This window comes from Rhipicephalus sanguineus, chromosome 5 (genome assembly GCF_013339695.2).
Source record: "Rhipicephalus sanguineus isolate Rsan-2018 chromosome 5, BIME_Rsan_1.4, whole genome shotgun sequence".
In the NCBI taxonomy this organism is placed as follows: domain Eukaryota; kingdom Metazoa; phylum Arthropoda; class Arachnida; order Ixodida; family Ixodidae; genus Rhipicephalus; species Rhipicephalus sanguineus.
In genome coordinates, this window is record NC_051180.1 from 144035523 (window position 1) to 144063006 (window position 27484).

The window sequence follows — 27484 nt, forward strand, 5'->3', positions numbered from 1 at the left end:
TTCGAGTTGCGATAGCCTCTCATTATCCCTATCATACTCTGGCGGTGAACCCCGCGTTACCTTTTCCGCTGCACCTTGACGGACTCGGTCGACCCATGATGGCCGGCCCCCGTGTTGGCGATCTCTGCAGCGGGACCTCCTCGTCTCGAACCGTACCTCTCCTTCTCGGCGCCGGGAACCGGAGCGCCCCCTAGACCGGGATCTGGATCTGGCTGTGTTGCGGGAGCTCCCTCTGGAACGAGAGCGTCCCCTGGACCAGGATCTGTACCGGCTCTGGTGCGGGAACGTCCCTTAAGGGGTATTCAGACGGGGGAGAAATGCTCGGGGGGTAAAGGCGGAGCCTAGTGACGTCAACTCGCGAGGAGAAGTCTCCACAAATGCCCCCCACTCACACGGACGAGGCAAACGGAGGGGGAGACCAGTGTTACTAGACTACTCTGGTGGCTTGCACCACCCGTTTCACAACCTGCTGACGACGAGCTGCAGACGACCATCCAGCTGCAGACTGGACACCCACTGCCGCTCTCTGCAGCAGCAAGTGCAACAATGTGGCCAAACAATAGCCCGAAATTCCGCCATATTCCCCACAGCCGGGGGATTGTTTGTCCTTTCGGGGAAAACGTCCCCGTCTCCTCCGAGGAGGCGCGGGGGGGTCACGCCCACTCGCTAATCCGCGACGTCGCGGTCACGTGATCCGCAATCCCCCCGTCTTCCCCGAGCATTTCTCCTCCGTCTGAATACCCCTTTAGAGTGGGAGCGCCCCTTAGAGCGAGAGCGCCCTTTAGAGCGCCCCCTGCATTCTTGTGTGAGTGGGCGCTTTGATGGCGGATTTTTTTGGTGAGTTGAGCAGCGAAGAGTCCGAAGATGACTTTGACAGCTCGTATTTTATTTCGGAGTGCGATTCAGACGAGGATCGATTTGGGCCTTCAGCCAGTAGATGTAGGTGAGCGTAGTTTCACATTCGCTTCTCTCGCAAGTAGCCAAAGAGGCTTGCTGTTTGTTCACATTGTTTTATTTTTGTTTGATAGGGTTTCAACAAGCTTTTAGAGAAGAGCTCATCCATCAGCTTCTCAATATTGATGACGCCAGGTCAGCTCGCACTGCTCCACCTCCTCCACCCCAATTCGTGAGGCCCACGCTTCACAATCCCAGAAAATGTAGGCAGGCGCAAGAATTGCAAGCACTGTTATGAGCAGAAGAAAACCGCGCTGAAAACAAATGTTTTTTGCGCTACTTGTAAAGTACCCTTGCGTTTTACTACTGCGTGGAACTGTTTCGTTGAGTGGCACAAGTGCCATGGGGCATGAGTACTGCACTTGTTTCGAAGCACGCCAAAACAGGTGTTGTAGATATGTGTACCAAACTTTTCAAAGTAAGAAAAATGACGATGAGCCATGTTTTTGTATATCTTAGATTTTTTTTACCCTAGTATTTTTGCTCAAGTATCTATGTGTATTCCAACTTTTTTACGTTGTCCTTGCAGCAAATGTTCAATAGGACATTTTTCATTATTACTAGGTATAACCTTTATGCGTAATACTTATTTCTATCTTTATGAAAGACCATTTCATTAGCTTCATTTTGATCTATGTAACATGAATATAGCGCTATGACTTGATTTAACTAAAACAAAAACTTCTGACACCCTTCCCCATTGCCTCTTTTTTACGCGGTCCCGAAAGAGTTAAAATGAAGTGACCTGTGTGATGAAGTATTTGAAGGACCTGAGCACTTCGGCATAAAAAACGTTTGACTTAAAAACTTAACATATACCTTAACACATAGAACTTAACACATAGAACTTAACATAGAACTTAACATAGAACTTAACACATAGAACTTAAGACGTAGAACGTAAGACGTAGAACTTAACAAACATCACAATTATTATTTGGCGGATTACAATGATGACGCAAGGTGACAACGGTGATGCAAGGTGAAAAAGAAATTTCACTCTTCATCATTTGCTGGGTGTTGCCATTTGTGCAACCCTTTGCGCATTTGGAAGAATACTGCTGTAGTGTGCACACAGCTGGCTACAGTAACACTGCTTGCTGTGAAGCTGTGCACTTACTTCTGTTTTGTATATCTGCTTTGGTAGCCCTAATATGTTGTCCATGAGAATGAGTTTAATGTTGAAGCTCACAACAAGCTCATGCAGAATGAGTACATAACTCAATCAACTTGTACTACTGTTGTCTGTTTAACAGCAAATCAGCCTGGAGAAAGAGGTGACGACGACAAACGTATTGTCAACGCTCGCCATGACCTTCAAGCTTGCCAAGCGGGATGTCGTCATGAAGCATGCGCACAGCGTGATGAGCCTGCTGGCCGAAAAGAAGTTATTTCAGGGCAATAACTTTATCATCGAAAGGCTTGCATTGAAGCTGTGTCAAAGGATCGGTGAGTGGTAGTATTTATCCGCCTGTTTCTTTCATTCTTTCTTTCCTCCTAAATTTGCACCTGAGAGAGTGTGTTGCGTTATTTTGTCATTTGCGGCTCGTACAACTGTGCAGGCAAAGGTAACACCGAAAAACTGGAATTACTTTAACACTACAACAGCGAAACTTTTAAACGATTTTCTTGACTGCTAGCCATGAGGGAATGGAATCAGCTGCACCCATCTATCACAAGTACCAAATCACTACTACTAGTCTGGGGTACTACTACCACAAAAGAAAACATTGACAAGCTCGCAGTATTACACAAACGTGTGGTCCAATTAGCATGCAAGGTTTCATACCTCTCACACACACCAATGATCTCTTTATAAGACACAACATTGTCCCGGTAAAATCCATCTTTAACTATAACCTATGTCGCCAGTATAAATCTAGTTTAATGAAAAAAAAATAGCACTCTACAAACTCTAGCAGGATTACAGGCCACCTTAATAAGTACAATATACGCAAACCAGAGGGATGGCAAATTAGGAAATGTTGCACTAATTACGGTAAACAAATGCTTCGGTACAAGCTACCAGCATTGTTAAACAGAATTAGTAAAGAGCAGCTTTTTAACGTTACAGAAACCTCTCTTAAAGAACTTCGAAGACTGTTTACCACAATATCCTTGCCATGAACTTGCTTTCGAAACGTCGTCCTCTATTTCTTTTCGTTTTTGTTGTGTTCTCAAAGGAAAAGTTTCTGAGTTTCTTTATGTTGTCTATGCAAGCACGCTTCGTTCTTGCATGGAAATGAGCCATGTGCAATATATTATGTGTGCATTTTGTTGTTGTAGTTGTTGTTTGTAGCCACCGTTAGGCTGACATACGTGTAGGGTGGCCACGACACCCTCAAGCTGATTGTTCAGCTTTTTTTCCCCTGGTCTCCCGCAACATTATTGTTGTAAATAAATAAATAAATAAATAAATAAATAAATAAATAAATAAATAAATAAATCATCTGAATTCACTAGTAAAATAGAAGGTCTGTAAACACTGGAGTTGTTCTTACCACACTCTGTACCACTCCCTTCTGCGGAATCATTGTTGGCTGCCTCTTCTCGTAGCAGCCAAGAACACGGGTTCTTTGTTCCCATTACGCCCGTTTTAAAATATTTACGCAATGTGAAAATGCATGTTCTGTGTACCAATGTGTGTGTGTTCTACATACCAATGCATGAAAAATGCATTGCATAAATTTTATGTAATCACTTTCTTATTTTTGTTATTGTAATCCCACCCTTCCTGTATTTAATTGCATGCTTGCCTATCTATAGCCCTTCCCTATATTTGTATTGACCCTTTGTATGGCCCTCCTGATAGGCTCCTGATTGAGAGCATAAATAGCTGACAAATAACTGCAACCTAATGCTGATTCATTGAATTTTTGTTTTAATACAAGTTCACTGAGATTTTAAAACTGAAATGCAGAATTTATGTGCTACAGTTAAACCTGCATATAACGAAATTGACAAATTCCCGAAAAACTTCGTTATAAAGAGGATTTCGTTATATGGAGGTTCGGCATGAAAATTCGAAAAAGAAACACTTAAAGGGACACTAAAGAGAAACCGGAAGTTGAGCTTCGATGGTAGATTATCTTATTATGATTACAACGGTACCATTGTTACGGCGAGCAGAGCTTTCGTAAGCGAGAAAATAGCGAAAAACCGAAGGACGGGTGCTGACGCCCCTGCGGCTTTCCCGCACTAGGCGTTCGTGACGTAGAAACCCGCGAATGCAGACGGGCTGCGATTGGTCGACAGTGATTTAATGCTGCTAATAGAAACGCCCGATCAAATTTCTCTTAAACATCCGTAAACAGTACTTCGCCCCTATTTAAGCCGTGCCACTCAAGGAAGTACAAATTTAACGCAAAACAAAATAAAGAAAGAAGAAAAAAAACGGCATGGCGCTGCCGCGCTGCGTATGGCCGTGATGGTTTCGGTTTTGCTCCGCGCGTGAGCGTGCGTGCCTCGCGCTCCAGCTACTCTCCCGCATTGGTTTCGTTTAAAATCCCGAAATAACAGACGCCGGTGAGCGCTGACCTGTCGGCCGGAAACCTTTCCCACCGCACTGGACGGAGGCATCGACCCCGGAATTTACCCGGAATGTGCTTGGTACACCTGGTCGAGTGCGGCCTGTCGTCGTGGCGTTTCGCGGAAGCCTGACGGGGCAGTCGCGGACACCCCTTCTGCGTGGCGTCGTGAGCGTGAGACAGAGCCACTGGAAAGGTTCTCACCGCGCCAGGACCTGTCTTCACACGAACAAAACAAGCGTTTTCAGATGCTCGAGACAGTGGCCGTCATGGAAGATCTCCGAAGTGAACGACCCTCCGGACTCGACGCGTACCATGTCGCCGGGTGTCCTCGGAATCAATTCGTCAAGGTGTGGGACTTGTACGTCGTCATTGTGCGGTGCACTTGTGGAACCAATTGGGCACCCCGTCCATGCTTCCCATCGGATACGTGTTATTCTCTCTGGAGATATCGACTTGAGCACAACCGTTGTGGACGACGGCGCGAGCCAGCTACCTGCTACGATACCCGCCGGACACCACACCTTACAGGCTCTGAGACCGGAGAACTTGCAGCAAACCGCAAAATGCGTAATGTGTGTAGTGTTGAGGGCTGTATTAACGGTCCACGGCGTCTGATCAAGGGCAGCGGCAGTGTCGACCCGTCTGTGTCTTTCCATGCGGTGCCACGCGATGAGCCCCGTCGTTCGCGATGGCTCAACGCTGTGCCCATGATTCGACGACAGAAGGAGCTAAAGAAACCGGTGGTGTGTTCACTGCACTTCTCGCCATCAGATATGTTTACAATCCTGTGCTCGGGAAGGCTCTCGGCGTGCCCCAAAAGGGACTCCTCACGCGATCAGCTGTGCCGTCCCTATTGGCTCCTTCATTCCCGCCACAGGTGCCCTCGCAGGAGCAAACCAGCGTCTCGGTAAGTGTAGAATCCTAGTTATGATTGCTACCCTAAACGTCTTCGCTTGGCTGACTGGCCGCCTCGCCTTCCGTCGACAACGAGGCTTCGCTCTCCGACGGTGCGGCCAGCGGCCCGCTGTCGTACGCAGGAACGCCTGCCGCGCGAGCTCGAAGGAGCATATCGCGCTCCACTTGGCTTAGGTCGCTGAAATGTAAACCCGCTTCCCTTGCGTGGTCTTCATTGCAAGGTTCAGCGGGTTCAACGTCTGCGCCGACATCCATCGCAGCCATGATCACGGAAAACACGGAAGCGGTCATGAAGCAGCGGAAGCGGCCGCCTACGCATGCGGTGACGTTTCATGGCGCCCTCTGATTCGCTGAGAGCAATGCGGACAGTGACGACACAGCTCCAGCGCCAAATTTCAGGCGAGTGAAATTGAGGAAGAGATATTTGGTCTTTGATTACGAATTTCTCCACTAATAAGTCATCTTTTTGCACCGAACAAATACCTACACGCATTCTCGAATGCCCATCTTTCGTCCCGTATCAACTTCGTGTTGCTCTTTAGTGTCCCTTTAAGTAAGAAAAAAAAGTAACAGACGGCAGAACTCACCCAAAACATTTATTTCGCGGTAAAAAAACAGCGTGATTTTGCTTTGTTGTTTGTTCATGATGGATGGCAGCACTGAGCGTTCGTCCGACATCATTGAACACAATGCTGCTCCGTCGTCGTCCAGCGAGCCCGCGGCGCGGCGCAAAAGGTCGATGGCGTTCAGCACCTCCTTCGCGAAGGGCAAAGCGCATGCCGAGTCGTCCTCCCAAGGTCCGTTGTTGTCACTGCGGTCTCGGAGAGTTTCTGCCAGAGCCTCATCCGTCATCTCCTCAGTTGCGACAGCGCAGTTGTCCGCATATAAAAAATCACAAATTTGCACATCGTCCGGGGCTCCTCCATTCGTGCGTAGCGAAATCCAAGCTTTGGTGAGATCGGGCGGGCATGAAGGCTCCTCCTCTCCGGCGTCGATTTCCTCAGCCTGAACCTCTGTTGAGATACGGGCCTTGTGGAAGCAGTTCACAACAATTTCAGCACTTGTTTCTCGCCAGGACGCTTCAAGCGTCTCAATTGCTTGCACCAACGTCTACCTTCGTACCTCGCTGCAGACAAATGTTCAGGAGCAGTTTTTGGGTTAGTCACCGACGGTATCAGCATTTGACACTGTTAATAATTCCTTTATCAAGGGGCCTAATGAGCGATGTGTAGTTCGCGGGTGAAAACTGCAGTTTAATGTTGGAGACCTCGAGCCCCTCTACATGGTGTGCAGTGCAATTTTCTATGAACAGACAAATCTTGCGTCCTTGCCTCTTGACGTCATTGTTGAAATCCGTCAGCCACTCACTAAATATGTCGCGCGTCATCCAGGCTTTCGTGTTCGTCACATATTTTACGGGCATCCTGTGGGTTCCTTTGAAGCACCTAGGTCGGGCACTTTTGCCGATTACCAGCAGAATTCGCTTGTCGCTTCCGTCTGAATTTGTGCACAGTAGAACAGTCAAACGGACATTTGCTCTGTTTACCGCCGTGGCAGACGTCCCCTTTAAGCGTAAGGGTACGGTTCGGAAGCAACTCGTAAAAAAGTGCCGTTTTGTCAGCGTTGTCCACATCCGACACTTCGTAGCACTCCAAAATACCCGGTAGTTTATGTTGGATCCACGAGTCGGTGCCATCTCTATTCGCAGAGGAGGACTCACCACTGAGCAATTTGCCGACGATCCCATACCTGCGTTTAAAATCTTCGAGCCACCCGTTACTGCCTTTTAAATCATCACAGCCCAGGATGCAAGCATAATCTCTTGCCTTTTGCTGCAAAACAGTGCCGCTGATGGGTACGTTTCGTGCCCGCATGTCCATAAACCATGTGAACACAGCTTTGTCAACGTCGGTGTATGTTGACGACTTCAACTTCTTTTTTCTGTCCGTGCCATGCTCCACAGCGCTGCGAATTGCATCTTTTGCGTTTAAAATCATTGACAAAGAACAAGCTGGGATGCCAAATTTGGCATCCCAGCTCGTTCTTTGTCAATGATTTCTTTGTTTCTTTGTCGAAGCACTCATCCTTGGATTGTCAGAACAGGTACTGGGTGCGTGGTCGCATGTCGGTTTCCACAAGCGTGAGGCGTTGGAAACAAAGAGCGAGCGACACGATGGCGTCGTACCGAAGAAAACCAACAAAGACACAGAGAATGCGGAAAGCCACAGCGCTGCTGCGACTCCCTCTTTTTCTTTTTCTTTTTTTTTTTCTCTTTAAATAGTGTCACCTAGTGTCAGGTTAGCGTAGTGAAGCGCAGAGACTTGCACTGTAACCAAAGAGTGGTGCTGCCAGCGCGTTGGAAAAGAAAACGCTTTTTTTTTTCTTTCTCTCTTCGGCAAAAAGGAGCAGGCTAGGCCAGCTGCAGCAAGCGGCGGGATCAGGTTTGAGGAGAGGGTTCGGAAAGGTCACGCCCGCGGCGGCAAGATCGCCAGGTCGAGGGATGCAGGCCCGCCTCTCGCACGCACGCACACGTGCGCTCGCAGTCGCTATGCCTTTGAGCGCGCCCCGCCGCCGCTTCGCATTTCTTCGGGGTGTAGAAGGTGCTTTGGGTTGCTGCTCGCGCAAAAATGACAAGATTTGGGCCAACACCTTTAGGTCGTCGGCGGAGGAAATTCGTTATTTCGAGGGGGTCTCCCGCTGTCACTTCATTACGTAGAGGTCTCAAATACATGTGCTTCTGTGGAGTAACGGCGGGGAATAGAAAAACTTCGTTATATCCAGGAATTCGTTATATGGAGGTTCGTTATAAGCAGGTTTAACTTAATAAGTAGGAAAGTAGAAATGAAATAGGAGCCGACACAACAACTTTTGCGTGATGCAGGCAATGCTGCACCATTCAATGATGTCCCCTGCCCTCTTGTGGCTGAGCCGATGACAGGGACACACTCGCAGAGACAAGGAGAACGCAGCTGCTCATGTAGTCACTGCCTAAGGTGTTGGGCTTGCCTCCACATACAACACTGCGCACCCCAGTTTGTGACCATACCCAGAGAACACGTTGACTAATTGCGCATGTTTTGACCAACCTCCGAGGAGTGACGCTATATGTTCGGGCCTATAGTTACTGCAACTCTAGGGATGACTATTGTTCGTGCATGTCGCGCTCAGTTGCGCGTACTTCTGTGCTTTCTGTTGGAGTGTGTGTGTTGCTCTTGCATTGTTTCTTGTGGCATGGGTAGTTTTATGAACCTGTGATGGGCAGAAGATGTTTTGTACTGCACTGCAAGATCGTGTACAAATCGTTTCGGGAGTAGTACTCGTTATTTTCTCCACCGAAAGATGACAAAAAAGGGGGTACATGGCGTGCTAATCACGCGAAGATTATTTTATTGCTATACAAAATTACAAAACGAGCATTCACTGCGTTGCCCACATGTACTATTGCCCTGAGCCGAAGTGGCCGAGAGGAGTGCGCCATTTGTCAGAAACTGCTAGAAGCTGGAGCGGGCAGCGTTCAGAGGCCTGTCATATTCCTCCACTATGGTTAGAACGAAGTCGGCTTTTGCGCTTTGAACATTACTGTGCACTAAATGATTGCTGTATTATTTCATTAGTACTTCCTAATTTTCATATTAAATCTATTATTTTAGAGCAAGCGGAAGTTAACAATATGTTTATGATTTCAAATGTCTTAAGAGGACATCACCTGGTTAGTGCCTATGGTGGCCGGCGGTGCCGCACGGTCATTTCAGGAGTGCCAGGATTTCAAACAGGTGTAATAAATATAGACTGAACATAGCACTGAAATATTTAGGAATCGAAATGCCCAATGCTTATTGAAGCAGTAAAAATTACAACCGGGCAGCTTCATTTTCTTTTCACAACCATTCTGAGCAGTCAATTACAGGGAGTGTGTATTTTGTGTAAAGTGCAGTAGGACCATCCTTAAAAATAGCAGACCATATTTAAGTGCTATTTCACTCCAGAGTGATGTACATGTACCATCCGTAACGTTGTGTCTTGAGGCATTGTGTTCTAGTGGGATATTGTTTATGGTAATTAAAAAAAAAAGATTGTTTAGAGGAATTATTATATGTCACAGTAGAGTTAAACAGTAAGGATGATAGTTTGCTCAATAACGTATGCTGTCGGGCTAGTAGCGCCAACGATTTTCTAACCACTGATAGTTTGCCCACTTCATAACACAGGCGTTGTTGCCAAAAGTGATGAGGTGCATTTTCAGAGTGCTCTAGTACGTGAGAAAATTCTGTGGGTGAAGTACGTTTTCTTAATAAACTGGTGCCCAGCCACACTTTTTGAGCCTTGTAAGAAGACAGTATTGTTATTGGTAGGCAACACCACCACGAACTACGAGCCAAATATTACCTGTATTGTTGAGTGCAGCTGAGTAGTGCCCACGATCTTGAGTTGCAAATAATTGCAGCGTAGGCATTTTCATGGCATTTGAGGCCCCTTTTACTTTGCCTCAGTGCATGACATTGTAGACTCGCTTTAAGACCATTTCAGGAGGGGCACTTGCCCACCGGGCAAGTGCCCCTCCTGAAATGACACAGGGCGTGACTATTTGCAAGTGTAGTATTCACGCTTAGGTGCACAGCATTGACCAGGATGGTAGCGTCGAAATATGCTTTAGATTGTACTTTGTTATGTTCATGAAATCAGTTGGTCCTTGTCCTTCGTATTAATGTTTGAGCGTGCCTCTAATACGTTTTTCACCGGACCGCCAAAAAGAGCTTATGGCTTGAAACGTTTATGGCTTAAAGGAGTCCTTGGTGGAAGTCTGCCGTTTCTTTCGCACTTCTGCCAGAACCAGACCCTTTTAGAGCACTTAGATGACCTTGTGGCAGCCCACATAGCCAAACTCCTTGACATACCTCCTTGACACATCCAGCGCAGTGACACCATCTTGCAGCGTACCAGGCAGGTATGTTGCAGGAACGACATGGGAAGGGAGGATTTTAATAACATAGGTATCTGTAGATTCTTTGTTGGGATCGGGCAGCAGAAAAATCTGTAAGTGAGGAATATTTAAGCAGGGCTCCGTGGCACTAATATTTTTTGGGGCGCTTCTCCCGTTTTTGCAGGCCTCTGCTTTCTCCCCGTCAACCTCGCTTCGTGGAGACACTTGAGATGCATCAAGCAACTGTCGCAGAATGTGCAAGAAAACGGTCCCTTGTCGGAAGCGGCCTTCCCAACCGCTCAGGAGAATGGAGAAGTAGATGTCCCGGAAATCGTTGAAGAGGTTGTTGACAAGCTTTTGGAGGGCCTCGAAAATGGCTGCCTCAACGTCAGGTTGTGATCCACAGTCCCATGCTTAATGGCTGCTTTGACTCTATTTCCTTTCCAAGGGCTAAACATGGAAAGAGTGCATCTGTCTAACCACCCATGTTCTAGAAATTGCTAAATGAAGAAAAGAAATGCCCAATGATTCTTTTTTTATTGTGCCACAATTTTCACATGTATGCCGAATTGGATGTGCTTTTTAGAGACTAGATTTTTTTTTTGTATGTTGACTGCAAGTACTGAAAATGTATTTGGTCTTTGTTTTCTCCAAAGTTGGAGTAAATAATGCTTGTGGTGAAAAGAAGACAAGTGTGTAAGCACATAAGCCAACTAATTCTTTATTTTTATTTGTATTACTTCCTACAAAGTTATGTTAGTCTGCAAAAAGTTCATAACTATGCTGTGGTGCCATGTCAGAAAGCATGAAGTGCATATAAATAGGAGAAGTAATTGTGGCCTAATTATCTAATGGCTGGAATATGCGATCGCTTTTCGTAAAACAGAGGTTCGCCAACTTTCTGGCCTCAAAAGAACCCCAACAGTGTATCAGTACCGTAACAATGGCGTGTTATAGTCTAATCTTTAATCTTAAACGCCATTGCTCTTCGTGAGCAACTGTCAGTAATACATAGAAAGACGAGCAATTTTTTTTCCACCCATGCATTGTAAAGCGCAAGTTGACTATATGGCTGCCGAGATATGCACCGCATGCCGTAAAATGGTGTCATCATGGAAATGAAATGTTGTACGTGCAAAACCTTCTATCTTTTTAAAAGAACATAAAAGTTACATGCCAATCGCGCTGCAGAATCGATTGAGTTTGCCGGTTGTCAGGCTAAGCCTAAACACTCATGCAGTCTGCCACCGGCACGAAGCGGTGCTTCTCGTTGCGCATCCTGAACCGACGTAGCGCAGTGGCAAAACAGTATGTACAGAAACTGTGCTGCGTGGACGCTAATGCACCGTGAGGCACAAAAAAAACAAAAAAAAACATGAAGGTGTCAGTTGCAAAGCACCATCAAAACTGTCAATACCATCGTTAGTCAGATAACAAGCAGCTCTCAGCACACAGAACCTCCAAATCAATTTCCACTCACATTTTACAAATGGCACTCGCGAGCATGGATTAAAAGCATTGTTAATAGCATTGTTAAATACAAGGTGCTTCTTGAATTTTCTTGTCTAACTCAGTAACTTGTGCTTATGTGATGTTGGGCTGCATTCGTTATGGCAACTTTCAAAACTCTAAAACTGGGTTCTGCAGAACATAATCTGAGGACACCTGATTTAGAATGAATTTATGTGTAACCCTCTCTTGCAAGATGATTGCAAGGGTGCAACAGCTGCGCCAATTGCGCCAGTTTGATACAATTACTTATTTTTGTTCCAAGCTGAGCCAGGACCATGAAATTTGTCCCACTTGTGCCACACTGCGCCAAAATGCCCAACCAGCCTGAAAATTTTCTCAGGTGTGCTAGTTTCAGCAAGAAATGGAGGCTGCATTGGCCACCTGCAGTTTGGACATCATCGTCATCTAATCCAATTCAGACGTGCAGACCCTAACCCCATGGCGAAAGAAAAGAAAGAAGGGCAGCGGTTCTAAAATTTCCTGGCCTTGTTCTATTGCGCGCAGAATGCTTTTTTACGCCACTTTCACCACAGTACATCAGTGCCCTGCGGAAAAGCGTACTCAGATTTAGAAGGGGGCTGTTAGTACTAGCTGTCACGGGAAACAGCACATTTTGTTCCTTAATTACTCACGCGCATAGGCGTGCGCAGGGTTCCCCATCAGGGGGGGCGAAGGTTCATCGCAGCGCCCCCCGACCTACTAAGTCAATGTATGGGACAGATTTTGCCCCCCCCCCCCCCTCTTAGGTGAATAGAAGGGTCAATGTACGGGGCACATTTTGCGCCCCCCCTTGTAGGTGATTAGGGGGGGCGACCGCCCCCCCTGCCCCCTCTGTGCGCACACCTATGCTCACGCGTGCATGTGCTGTATAATTACAACTACTAGTAGGGTCGCTGATGTCTAAAAATATTACTGGCAATCATTCAGAGTTGTGTATGACATTTCTGCAGCCGTGAGAAACAATAACACAAGAACGTACGCCAGTTTTCCTTTTTTGCCATCCCCACTTGCTCCTGCTTTTACGAATCTCCCGAATTTCGAGGTCATCAGGTTGGCAGGTCCACATTAGCATTTGCAGTGCCTGTCCAATGATTTGATAGGTGCTGCAAATGCTGATGTGGACTTTGTCATTGTTTGCACTGGTTCAACACACTGCTTTTATTGAAATAGCAGCGCTCATTTGCACGAGTTAGGTGATGTTGAATGGTTTGTACATACTTTTGTTTTTTTTCTAAGAGTAAGCCTTTTTTGTTATACTGCTTCAAATTTGGGATTTTGTGCTAAAAACATGGAGGTTTTTCTTTTCTATAACTTCTCCAAATTTAGATTTTTGCGCTCCAAAAGCAACATTTTGCTTTTCCAGAAATTGTTCCAAATTTTATTTCGACTGTTGCACCCCTATGATTGGCATTTCTTGATTTTTAATAAAAACTTGCACGGTAGCCTTTTGACTAAGTTGTTGTACTACTGAACTCGAGGTTGCGGGTTTGGTTACCCGGCTCCGGTGGCTGCATTTGGTGAAGGTACATTGTGAGAAAACCTCGTGAATTTACGTGAATTTTAAAGAAATTTCTGTAGTCGAAATTTATCTGGAGTTCCCCATCTCAGTGTGCCTCGTAATCAGATTGCACCTTCATTGCTTTGAAACTCTGACTTTGATTATTGTAATTTTTCTCTGCCTTAATGCTTACTAAGTGTTCGAATTTAATTTGTACATTTAACCAAAATTCAATTGCCTGCAATTTAAATAGTAACTAATTGAATGAATTCGTAGTGGCACTAGTGTGTTGACAGTAACGACAGCGAAACGTGTGCTATGAACAATCTCGGTTTCCCAAGAAAGTAAATCAATTCAATAATTTTCCTACCGTTATAACTTACTAAGTGGCTTCATGTTTGCTAAGCCTCTTAGATGCCAGTTTGCTACTGCTCGTAGAATATCTGGGCTTATTGTACCACATCTGACCGGAGTGTGTTTGGTTGTTTGCAGATGGTCCGCTGCAAAAGGCATAGGTCGTATTGCAAGCAGGCTTCCAAAAGAGTTTGCCTGCGAGATTGTCTCCTCAGTGTTCTCCATATTCGAGAAGCAGAGCAGTGAAAGTTCACTTCACGGGGCGTGCCTTGCCCTTGCTGAACTTGGTACGTATTTGTTTCATTGTATTGACAGCTTACTTGCGCGCAGGTTTAGCATGTGAAGCAGCAAGGCGAAAAGCTCGGGTTTGCTGCATGATCAAAGGTAAATAACCAGCTAAAACACAATGTACGCAATGATTATGTTTTAGATTAGGTTTATCTTGTCCCTTTTGCCTTAGGTTACTTATGTGTCTTTCCAGAAATATATATTCAGTGGTTTGTCCAGCTTTGTCCCATTGTCCTTTATTTCGGTGTATACTGCATTTTAGCTTATTATTCACCTCCGATCATTTAGCACACAACATTGCAACTTAGAATGCATTCCTAGTCGCACTATATGTGAGAAATGCATGAGTTTTGTTACATATTTATTGACTTAGGATCTTCAGGCTCAGAACTTGACTTAGAACTTCCCATTGTTACTGTATTGTTTCTCCAAGGCTGTACACAGTGGGTTGAAAATGGAATTTGTGCATAAAGCAAATCTGGTGATAAAGCAGGAGGCATCTTGAACAAGCCTTCTTTGACAAGTTGATGCTGTATGCCTACCACTTCCCGTTCTTAAACGAGCCTTGCTTAGAGTACTTCACTGTGGAAGTCATGGGTGGCCAGTTTTTGTGAATATATATTTTAATTTGTTCCTAGTCTTTCTGTTAATTAATCATGATTGTTTGAGACAACACTACATTTTGTCACACACCCCCGATAAGTGTATTAATTACATGAAGGGCAATTATATCTTATTTCATGATTCGTGGTTGAAGAAGGTTGTTATTGTGGTTTCTCGTATATGTGAGGTCATCTGGTGAACCGATTGCATTTTTCTTGTTGAAAACATGGGTTTATCTTGAAATTTGGCATTTCAGTGCACAAGCTACGCATTGACACTATAAAGATGTAGACAAAAGTGCTCGTACACTTCTTGAGCTGCATAGCAGCAGTGCAGATCACATTGAATTTAGCCATTTTTATAAGCAATATTTGTCCTTAATCTGTGTTCTGTTTAAGTTTCTTAAAGGGGCCCTGAACCACCCCTCGTGCTTGGCGAAAAAAACGCGTACAGTGGAAAGCAGACGCTGGTGTGAACAGCTCGGCCAAATGTTGCAGTTGTGCACAGCGAGGAGAGTTCACAAGCGGAGCACAAAGTTGCCTCTTTCTCAAACACCTTCTCTTCATGCAAAGGCCTGTACTCCTGCTCTTCGGAGGATCGTCGTACAGTAGACCTTTCATCGCATGACATACTGCAGCTATTGGTTGATAGCTGGCATAAACCAAGAGCAGCGTTTGCATCAGATGCACTTCTTGCAACGGGGCGCTGACATGTGCCGGGTGCCACACTCTATAGCAGTGGTCTCAAACTCACCTCAGCAAGCGGGCCGCAGTCACGAAATTTAGTCCCGCAAGGGCCGGGACAGTGCAGAAAGTTGAAGTGGGGGATAGGGGGGTTGAACACAGTGCCACCTAATGCTGCCGTTTGCAAGAACGCATTCTCGAAATCTCATATATGGATCATTTCTGAAGGGGATTTGGCGTCCGGATTTGAGAACCATGTTAATATTGATCTCTAGGTTGACTCAAATCTGGACACCTATTGTGAAATAGTATAGAGTATTGCTCTGCGGTTTGTTTCAACGTACGGTGACCGGATGGGGTGCCTCACGGAAAAAAAATCCTTGAGACTAGTCCCGTCTCTGTAGCTTACCCGAACAAAGCGTTATTAATTGCAATAAGCGAGTAAATAATGCGAGAACCATTTAACAAAGTCGCAAATATTTTATTCCTACCGAAGCCGCGGGCTGCGTGTTTGAGACCCCTGATCTATAGTCTGCTAAAAATACATAGTATTTGCGACACTAGCACGCTCCGGAATCGCACCTGGAGAGAGTGATCGTGTTTCATGACTCGCGCTCAAGGTCATGTCGCACGCGTGATGTATGGTTTCTTTCCCCTGTGTCATCACTCCCTGTGTAGCTTATACCCGTGCCACACGGACACAGAAAATGACACTGACTTCCTAATGCCTGAAGATGTAATGCCATTTGCACGGTACCACAAGGACAAATCAAATGGAATTTGCCTCATTGCCATTCATCACCTAATGCCTTTGCCAGAACTCATTTGACTGAGAAATGTGTAGCACTCTCGACACCAAAGCTTGCTCACCGCAGTACACATAAAACATTGTAAATAGCGTCTATCGTGTAAAAAATATTTAGGGGAGAAGCACCTTAGGGTCTCGGCGTGTCTGCGTGTATCGTCGTCGTCGTCTGCTGTCGTGATGGTCCATTTGCTTGAGCGCAAGAGAGGGCGCCACCGCCTCAGCGCTCGCCGTGTGGCAAGAGAGAGTGAATGGCACGTGTTGACTATGGAAACGCTCTTTTTGTGATGAATGCTGAACTGCCAGCTCGCAAGGAACGAGATGCGCCCTTGCCCACTAGACACAACGCCGACGCAGGCAGTGTCTGCTAGCGAGTTTCTTGACTGAAAAAACTGACTGCTCGCGCTGCACAACTGTTCACTGGCCATCACGTATATATAGGCACTGGATCTTGACCTGCAATGTGGTGCTGGTAGGATACTGCTCTTGTGCGTAGTTGAACAATAAAGATTCGCAGCGTGCACGTTAACTAAAAGCGGACTGCGGGTCTCTGTTTAATCTTTCTTCTGTCTCTCATTACTAGGGGTGTGCGAATATTCGAAATTTCGAATATTTTTCGAATAGTGTTTGCTATTCGATTCGATTCGCACTGAAATTTTACTATTCGAACTATTCGAACTTCCCAAAGACAAATGCAGTCAACGTCCGGTTGAAAGTGACCCCTTCAGATTTTCAATATGCTTCACCTCATTACACTCTCGTATTGCGGCAAAGCTGCCTTTCAAGCTCCGTTACGGTCGAACTTGGGCAAGAGACAGTCAACGTCCGATTGGAAATGGTCCCTAGATTTTCAATATGCTTCACCTCCTCACACCCCCGTATTGCGGCAAAGCTGCCTTTCAAGCTCCGTTACGGTCGAATTTGGGCTAGAGACAGTCAACGTCTGATTGGAAATGGTCCCTAGATTTTCAATATGCTTCACCTCATCACACCCCCGTATTGCGGCAAAGCTGCCTTTCAAGCTCCGCTACGGTCGCAAATGTATTAACTCAAGAAAACGCTGCTTCCAACATGGAGATGAAAGATGTGGCAGAGTTGGGGGCTCAATTAATGCTGTTTTGGACCTGAAATTTGGGCAGGAAGTCCGAAAAATCGGACGCCGAAGCTTTTTAGCAACCAAAATTTCAGATGTTCTTATATATCGACGTCTACGAGGCAGATTTGGAACTCCGGTCTTGAAGGGAGCACACCCTTGTCCGCCACATCAGTTGGCCTTCCACAGCAGTTGAAAGAGGAGGAGAGGCTGAGGAAATGGCATCTCTGCTTACCACGTGTAAAGTGTTGTCGGCAACACTTTGGTTGCACCAAATCATGTACATAAATACAATTCGGCCTCTACATTGCCTCACTCTTGGTAAGAAAGACAACTATGAAATATGACCCCACCAGCGCTTCATCAACCTAGTGAAAAGAAACACTTTCATGTTGCGATCTCCGAAGAACATACTTAGGGATTCTCTGCAACTTTTTCTGTAATTTCACTTCGAATTATTCGAAAAATGTTTGAGAAATATTCGAAAATTATTCGAAATTATTCGATTCGATTCGCACTCAATCTTTATTATTCGAATTCGCTTCGCACCCAAAATTTTGCTATTCGCACAGCTCTACTCATTACCCATTAGCAGTGATTTTGGTGTGGGAAACACCGGCGCACACTGCATGCTTCGCTCCCCCACAGGTTTCAAGTTATTGGAGCTGAAACACCCTTCCCTACATGCTTCGCCCCTCCCCAATTTTTAGACATGACTTTTAAGAAATCTCGTGTTATTCCCTAGTTTCACTATAAGGAAATTCACATCAGAATTGCAATTACTTCAATACAACAGGCACCATGTCGGATTCTAGGCTTCGGATTCAACATGCAATGGCCAAAGTTGCTGTGGTCGGTTGCTGTACTGTAAAAAACAGCTACAAACTCAAGCTGATGGTACCATAGTATGCTTACATCTACATTCCACTAGCCTAGAACGCAGATTAGATTTGCGAAAATGCATTTTCATACTTTATACTGCGCTAAAACTGCTCACTTCAACGGTAGCTGTTATCGAGATCATCAGGTCAAAGGCCATTAAATTTAGACGTGTGGCAGCTCCGCCAAAAAAATGCCTGTCATTTAGAAACTTAATGCATTAACTACTGAATGTCATTTCTTGTACCCATGTGGCATGGGTATTACAGCGCACTTGATGGGACGACATAAGAGGGAAATTGCTTAAAGTGTGCAAAAAATCCTTGTAACTCCGCTTGTCCTTGACAGGTTCGCAACATTTGTGAGGCAATAAACTCTGATACTGAGGTCAGTCGATGATTTCTTGGAAAAGTGATTCAGGACCTCTTTAAAATTTTAACGAGAGCTACTAAATTAATTTGTGGAGAGAAAAAAAAAATTAGATCAGCACACTTGAGTGACTCCTCTTATCCTGAACTTACTGCGATAGCACCAGGCCCCTTCAGCAATTGCACTTGGCCAAGTGTGCCTTAAGTTTATTAATAGGAGCTCAATATACAGTAGACTGTCGTTGAATGGAAACTGAAGGGACCAGGAAAATGTTCGATTTAATAAAAGTTTTGTTTACTGAGAGATGAACAGGGGTGCAGGATTCAAGCATGAAGCCAATCATGTCAGGGGCAGTTGTTCCATTTAAGCAGCAGTGCTGTTTAAGAGATTTTTGTTTACTGAGAGTTTACTGTATTGTGTTACAAATGTTGTGTTAGTTAGGTTTCTTGAAAAGGAATTTTATATGTCTGAAACAACTTTGCATCATCAGTCTCTACAAACTTTTCGCTGCAAGTCTTCTGATGGTGAAAGAATGCTGCAAGGGCCCTCGCTTTTAGCAAGTTCTTTTCATATGAACTGCTCCTAAAGCAGGCAAAATAGGTAAGAGATGCGTCACTGTAATAATAAAGTCACGATGATTGAACAAGAATGTGATGCTTATCGCCATTCTCCTTCAATGATTGCCTCTGCAGTTATATTGTGGGCATTGTTGGCCGCAATATATAGCCTCCTGCTGGGGCTTCCAAAATACTTTCAAGCATGGATGTCATCACCTTTAATAAGTCTGCGTGACATACAAAACACAGGAGCCTGAAATACAGAAGCACACGGCATAAAAAGCGTTTGCTTTTTTCAAAATGTGCGAGGCGTTTATTGAGCAAAACGAAGGAATATTTTGTGGGAACTTGTTCAGCGACAGGTTTGTTGCTTGTGAATAACACTTGTTCGTAAGAGTTAATGTAATATGGTGTAATTAGGAAACAAGAAACCTCAAGGATTATTGACTTGGATTAATTTGGCGTGAGCCCGATGCTATTTGTGGCCAATCACAGCTGCCTATTTTATTTGCCCCCTGTTGTTTGTCGCTTCTTTCTTTGCCTGGTTGTCTTTTTTTTGTAGTGTGAATTTGCTTTTTCTCTCATTTTCTTGGTCAGCGGTTGGTAGGCAGTCTGTAGAGGCAAGACTTCCTTTGTTGATGCATAAACCCTGATGGAAATATAGTGCATATTCTTACACAGCTGAGCTGCGTGGTGTGTTTACTGCATAATGCAAATTTATAGTTGCATCTTTGAGATGCACAAGACTGCCGCTAGAGAGCTTTGGGGCATGTTTAAGGTTACTGATCATTAAAGATCTCAGAGATAGTGAATTGTCTTTTACAAATAGGCTACAGCTATGGAGGGGCTGGTTAACACATCATTTCTCCGTGGAATTGCACAGTGAACCCCTTTGCAGGAATGAACATATATTCCTATATAAATAGGTGAATGGCTCCTTTGCTTATATTTACAGTCATTATCGATACCGTCCGCACAATTCTTTAATCTTCTTGTTCAAGGTCGTCGAGGCACCCTGCTTCCTGAGCAGCTGCCTGATGTGGTGTCTTCCGTGCTGCCTTGCCTGGAGTTTGACGAGCAGCTTGGCAAGCAGTGCTTTGGGCGTGTGGTCCGTGATGCGGCCTGTTACGTCTGCTGGACTTTAAGTCGCTCGTATGATCCCTGTCACCTGGCGCCATTTGTCAACGCCATTGCCGGTGCCCTTGTCTGTGTTACTCTGTTTGACAGGTGACAAAATCAACTTTCTCTTAAAATTGTTTCTTGTCGCTTCTTTTCTCGGCTGTATGTTGCGCATGTTTTAACGCAATAGCGTTAGAGAGCTCATTTCGCAGAAATTCCGCCGTTGGTGTCGGTGACGCCGTCGCTTGTGAGCGAAAAATCGTCCGTGACCGAAAAATCAAGAAAGATGCAAATAAAATAAGCAATAAAAATCTTCGGTTTCATTGAGGATCGAACCTGGGCCGTTTGTGTGGTAAGTAGGTGTCCTACCACAAAGCCACAACGTTACTTGCAACTGCTTCGGAAAAAAACACTACATAAATGCCATGTAGTGGAAGGAGTCTCTTTAACGCATTTTGTTCGGCAGGTGTTACAACGAAAATGAGCCCATTCGGCGATTTGTAGGCGCATTAGCGAGGCCATCAAACTACGTTTTTTGCGCAATGCCATGCTTCGAAAAAATCCGGGATAGTGCACCCATTGCCGCTAAAAACACACACAAACGTGCAAACAGCTTCAAAAATTGACAACTATGTCCATCTAGCGGAAAACATATCAAGCAAACAGCAATCATTAGATAATAATTAGATAGTGTGCTGCCATCTGTGAGAAGCACGTCTCGACTACCATGGCCTCTGAGATTAGATGGCGGCGCGCCGCCGGCTAATCTCGGAGGCCATGCGATTACAGCAGAGCTTATATGGTTCCGCCGTTCTAGCACAGGGAAGTGCTTTAGATCGAAAACCTGTACCATTACTATAGATACATTGCGTGCGTGCACACGTGTCTTTGTCTGTGTGTGTGTGTGTGTGTGTGTGTAACAACACACATTAATAAGTATGCACTTAGTGTTCGAAGTGTGCAATAGGGGCCGGATTTCGCTATCGCGTTCAACTCTTAAAGGTGAAGCTTAAGAGTCCCCCAATTTTTTTAGCCTTCAGGCTATGTCTCGCATATGTTAACTGCAAGTGCTGCTTTGTGTTTTGATCATTCCTGCTGGATTCCACAGACTTTGGATGTCAGGTTACCTGCACATAAATTTCTCGTTTGTGTGGAGGGCCTCAGCTTAATGTTCCATGTCTGCTTGTTCATTTCCATGAATGGATGCTGTCTCGCTGAAAGTTCTGAATGTCATTACCTCCTGTGCATTATCCAGACATTACGTTGGGACAGTACCTTTATTACATCTAAGATGATCCTTAACTAATAGGGAACATATGGATACAATACTTTATAGGTATAGAAATTAGTAGGCTTGTGCGAATAGTAAATTTTAGGCTCAAGGCGAATTCGAAGCGAATACTAGTAGTGATTTGGTCGAATAATTTCGGATCGAATTCGAATAGTATATATAACATATCATAAAGAAAAATGAGCATATTTGTCATGACCCAACTAACCTGCACAATATTTTTTTTTTTAATTGAAACAAGGCATGTGCAAATGTCATTCTTTTTGGTTCAAAGGAAGTGGAAACGACTTTGAATAGTAGCAGGATTTGACTTTCGGTGGAATGCAAGTGATAACCTGTAAAATACGTTACGTTTTAAAATTTACTATACTTTTAGCATATAAGCTGGTATAACAAGCTTTTAAACTTATAAAATGATGAATCAATGTGAGGGTAATACGTTCATTTAACCTTGAAGAGGGCTTAGCAGCAGTGCGGATTTCCCCTACAAAGTTGTCTTCGGGGTACAGCACCCCTCCACTGCAGTGAAACCACCTTTACAGAGGGCTATATGTGATTTACATATGTCTGTTCGTTCATTTCCAATACCTCGAAATTTAGAATAATTTAAATTCGTTTCGAAGCAAATTCGAATACTGTAATATTCATTCGAATATTCGAATTGCTCGAATATTCGCACAAGCCTACTCTTCAGTTATCGCAGAACTAAATGGGAAAAGAATGTTGCGTTATTTTTTTTGCTAACAAAACTATTATTGCCAGAATAGTTACGTTTGCATTGTAACAATATCACAAGCATTATCGCATACCAGTGTGGCTATTTTGGGCATATGTGCATCGTTACGATTGTTTTGGTAGCCACGCGGCTCACTTACGCATGTTCTTTGTCATTTGCAGAGAAGTCATGTGCCGTCGTGCTGCCGCTGCCGCGTTCCAGGAATGTGTGGGAAGGCTTGGCACGTTTCCGCACGGCATCGACATCATCACCGTGGCGAACTACTTCTCTTTGGCATTAACGCAGACCTGTTATCTCAGTCTCAGGTCAGTGCCGTCATGGGAAAAAAAAAGGAAAGTCACAGCTTTGCTTCAAGGGCAAAGCAGTTAATGCGATACACTTAAACCTCGATATAACGAGCACGGATATAACGAATTATCGGCTATAACGAAGCAAATGAGGAATAGTCTTGTCAGACATAGTGTTACAAATAAACGTTTATAACGAATTTTTGGATATAACGAAGTTATTTTTGTGACAGATGTGACTTTGTTATACTGAGGTTTGAGTGTAGCAACAAATTGGGATGTTATACGAAGTAAGGCTAGCAACAGTATTGAAAGTTGGGCTAGTTGGTAAAGTAGCAGGTTTAGCTACAGCGCGAAAACGACAAAGACGGAGTAAAACAGAAGGGACATGGACGCGTGACGTAATAATAATAATAATAAGGCTAGCAGTTAACTCCTTTAGCATCCGGCCTGGCGTAACTGAACAAAACGCTGGCATAAGGAAACGTAGCTGCTGGAGGGAGCGAAGCGACCTTTGTGCTGTTTGTTGCCTCAGCGCGAACAGCAGTGAGAACACAACACGTACAAAGGTATGAGCCATCTGCTGGTCCCTGTCAAGATTGGGGCCGTGCGATTGCGCCTATCCAATCCAAGTGCGCAGTTCCTGCTTGAGCCATGCAGAAGCCCCCCCCCCTCTCCTCCTCTATCGACCTTTTGCACGACAAAAGATGGCTCCTTGAGCCAAAATCGTTTGCTACCATCACGCGCTTTTGCTCGCAGATAGACCATATGACGTGTGGGGCGATATTATCGCCCTTGGACGTTGTATGGAACTTCACGGTTACAGTGAAAATGCACCTTGAATGTTCATATAATTGCTATTGCAGTAAAATATGAGTATTTATATACTACAACCGTGGCTGTTATTGGCTGACAATGTGTGCATATGCCTGAGTTAACTAAAGCAAGAAGACTTAAAAAAAGTTAACTAAAGCAAGAAGACTTAAAAAAAGTTAACTAAAGCAAGAAGACTTAAAAAAAAGTAAGTCTAATATATTTTCGAAAATTTGGCTTTAACTGAAGAAGTGTTAGCGATTTAGCACAATTTGACACAAGTGAAAGTAGGTGAATATTACAAGTAATACTAATCCAAATAAGGCAAAAGTTAAGGGGAAGATGGAAGCTTGAAGAGATGAAAAATTCTTTAACATGGGTTGTCGCTGGAGCTAACATTGTGACAAGCGGTCGTGTCTTCTCCAAGGCTGCCTTGAAGAAGACAAGGCCACTTGTTAAATTGATGGCTCCAATGGCAACCCATGTTCGAGTCATGCTAAAAGTTGTTATCTAAGCTATTACACCTTTGAATCGGTTTCAAGCTAAACAGATAAAGAACAATGATCGTGAAATTCCAATCAAGCGCTTTCTGTTCAGCAAGTTGAAATTACCGGCAAAGTGGAGGGGGGGGCACTTTCCCTGAATGGTACCAAAATTCAAGATGGCGGCGTCAAAGTTTTCCTGCCACAGGTCCCAGCAAAACAAAATGGAGCGCACATGGATTTCCTCAGAACTCTTCTAGCTCTCGTTCGTGGCACGACGCATTGCGATGGCTCACAAACACAAGAAAAACAAAGAAACCGCGATCAGACCTCGGGAAGCATTGCATGGAAGCACCTCCGATGATGAGCCAATGCAACAGCTCTAAGCAACAGAAAGTGATCTTGAAGGCCTTACTTTTGCTGACCACTCGTCATAGGTACCATCTTGGAATAAAGATGTCAAAGGCCATGTTTTTGCTCGTGGGACCCTGAAAATCGTGGTGGGTGTCTCGCGCTTAAGTTCAGGGTGCGATCATTATGCAGGAAAAAAAAGACAAAATCACACTTTGACGACAAATTTCAGGCGCAAGCACTTAGATATCGGGCTGCTAAGCTGCATTTGATGGGATTCAAGCAAGCTGGTGTTACGTAGACGTGGTGCGTGATTGGCATGCAAAGCTGGGTAACGGGGGTCGAGGGGGTCGAGGGGGCCGCTTTCCTAAAACTGTGTGTAAAATTGAAATTAGCAGTGAAATTGGAGGTGCACTTGCTAGGGTGGGAGTGCTTGCGTCGAATTTTACGGTATTGTTTACTTGCTATTAATGGTACAGTGACTTTGTAAATGACAGCCTTAGCTTGTTATTGTGCTTAATTTAAGTAACGTTCAATCTTTGTGCACTGAAGTCATTTCATCGCTACAGGGCTATAGTCCCCAAATATTAAAAGCAATTTCCAGGCTCAAAATAGTGAAAGCCTGTAACTATGGAACTGTACGTGCACTGGCTGGGGCCTTTGGTCAGGAATGACCTAGACGAAAAGTTCAGCTAACGGAAGCTACTGTATAAACCGGAATATAAGTCGAGATTTTTTCAATAAAACGAGCTATAGTAACCCCTCGTCTTATATAGCGGTGTTTAGCCGACAGTGCATTGCCGTCTGGCAACATGTGTTTGAAAAGCCACACACGGCTGTATCCACATCGAAATCCTATAGCACGCGTTTGATTATTAGTGTTATTTTCTTTTCGTTCGTCGAATATGAGTAGCAGCACGAGGAGGCAGTTCTCGGCTGCGTTTAAGCTAAATGTTGTTGAGTTCGCCGAAGCGAACAGCAACATGGTCGCTCAGTGCCACTTTGGCGTTTCAGAAAAAAGCGTGCGCTACTGGAGAGCGCAGAAACGGAAGCTGCATAAGTGCAACCCTCGGAAAACGTTGTTTCGTGGACGAAGTGCGGTTCATCTGCGGCTGGAAGATACGCTAGTGGATTTTGTGATGGAAGTTCGTGCGCGCTCGCTGCCAGTGACCGTGGATACCATTCGCAACAAAGCCGTGGAGCTGGCTCGAGAAGCTGGGCTCACGAGAGAAGAGTTCCGTGCACCAAACTCGTGGGTGCGTCGATTCATGAGACGCAAAGGATTTTCCCTCCGCCAGCGCACATCCATCTATCAAAAGTTGCCGGAGGAGTTCGAGGACAAGCTTATGAACTTCCAGCGCTTCATGAACCGGCTTCGGGAGCAGAATAACTTCATGATGGGGCAAATCGGCAACGCCGATGAGATCCCCGTGTGGTTTGACATGCCTTCGTCGACGACGATCACGCAGCGCGGCGCCAAGGATGTGAAGCTATTGTCCACTGGCAACCAGCACTCGCGCTTCACCGTCATGCTAGCTTGCACAGCAGACGGTAGAAAGCTGCCGCCCTTCGTCATTTTCAAACGAAAAACAATGCCGAAGGAAGTGTTCCCGCCCGGTGTTATCGTGCGCGTCAACCCAAAAGGATACATGGACGAGGCCATGATGCTCGAATGGATATGAGTAGTCTGGAACCATCGGCCAGGTGCACTGCTGCGTCCTCGCAGCATGCTTGTGTTGGATGCGTTTCGTGGTCACCTGACAGACGCTGTGAAACGTGCACTCGGCGATGGAAAAACAGACCTCGTCGTGATACCAGGTGGTATGATGTCCACCCTCCAGCCGCTTGATGTTGTGTTGAACAAGCCGTTCAAAGACCGAGTGCAGCTGGAGTACCAGGAGTGGATGTCCGGCGACAACCCGAAGACGCCGACGGGCCACCTAAAGAGGCCTCCACTCGCGACCGTCTGCGGATAGGTGCTTTCCGCCTGGCGCTCCTTGCCAGATTCCATGGTAGAAAATGCCTTTAAGAAATGTTGCATCAGCAACTCACTGGATGGCACGGAAGACGACGCACTGTGGGAGGTGGCCAGCGACAAACTCTCATCTTCAGAAGACAGTGATGCTTCGTCTGACGAATAGGAACAGCTGCGATGGTGGTTGAGGGGAGCTCCGACGATGGGTGGGCGGTGCGCCGATTCGCAAATAAATGTGTTTCAACAATTTTGGGTTGTTTTCTTTTTTTTTTTTTCATTTTAGGTCACCTAAACTTGGGGGGTCGACCTATATTCCCACTCGACCTATAGTCCGGTTTATACGGTAACTGTTTTCCTTTTGCTTGGTGTGGGGCCTTGTGCAGCATGTTGTTAGTTTGATGTTTGATAATCAACACGTGGGAATATGCATCTAATTTTTAATCTGCAGCAGACGGTGTGTCATGTTTTACTATAAAGCCATTGTGTTAGGGAGAAGAAAGTGAAATTTTTTGTAGTGAGGGGAGGGGTTTTGTTGCCTTGTGCACTGTTGCATAGCTATTTAGTATCAATGGTAAACTTACGCATATGTTTAGTAACGATAGAAAACTTGGTGCCAAAAACACGAATATGCAGGAACACAAAGGAACAGTGTCCATCCTGTCTATATGCGCGTTTGTGTTCCTGTGTGGTCGTGTGTTTGGTGCCAAGATTACTGTTGGTTATTTTGTAAGGACTGTGTGGCGGAGGCGGCAACCGTAAGGCCGAGAGATGGCGCGACAGTCGGTGCCGTCATCATCATCATGAGGATGGACAGTGGCGACGGTGGGGAGAAGGGGCAGTAGGGAATAAAGTGTGTTATCGACAGTCTTGGGCAGTAACTAGTTACTAGTAACGCGTTACCGGTAACTAGTTACTTTTTTCAGTAACTTGTAACTGTAACTAGTTACTTTTAAGTTAGAGGAACTTATAACTGTAACACTGTTACTTTTTTCGCAGTAACTGTAACGGAAAATACCGTTACAGTTACTTCTGTTTTTATGAAAAATTATCCAACAGCAACACTTTTTCGAACTTTCTTCTTTACCATATATCCTCTCCACCCCTCAACTTTCCAGAGTAGGGCTCGCCTCGCAGTTTAGGAGAGGAGGTGACTAGGCGTATTATCTTCCCTGCAGAAGACCGAGGTTGGAGGTCTGTCATTAACGCAACATGTAAATCAATCGTCGTTCAACTGAACAGCCTGCTAAGTTCGCGTCCCTTTTTTTTTTTCAGCATATATATCCTTTTCGTCACTTGAGCATCTAGCTATGTTCTTGGTGTACAGGTGGAGGAGCATTAGGATGCCATGTTTATAGTCTGAGGCTCCGAGCTAATCTGAGGCTCCTCGTCTGAGGCTCCGAGCTAATCGTGCTTTTCAGGTGGCTAGAAAGCAGCAGAACGCGAAACGGCTAAGGCTAGAAATTCCGTGA

General features: G+C 45.1%; 1 protein-coding gene across 1 annotated transcript in view; it reads left to right on the forward strand.

Moving 5' to 3' along the window:
• The window catches only part of LOC119394296 (tubulin-specific chaperone D), a 91736-nt gene that overhangs the window by 19057 nt on the left and 45195 nt on the right, over positions 1 to 27484 (forward strand). Inside the window, exons 4-8 of the mRNA XM_037661577.2 lie at positions 2211 to 2403; positions 10505 to 10712; positions 13823 to 13971; positions 19963 to 20188; positions 22269 to 22412. Coding sequence (XP_037517505.1) covers positions 2211 to 2403; positions 10505 to 10712; positions 13823 to 13971; positions 19963 to 20188; positions 22269 to 22412 — 920 coding nt within the window. The remainder of the gene's footprint in view (positions 1 to 2210; positions 2404 to 10504; positions 10713 to 13822; positions 13972 to 19962; positions 20189 to 22268; positions 22413 to 27484) is intronic.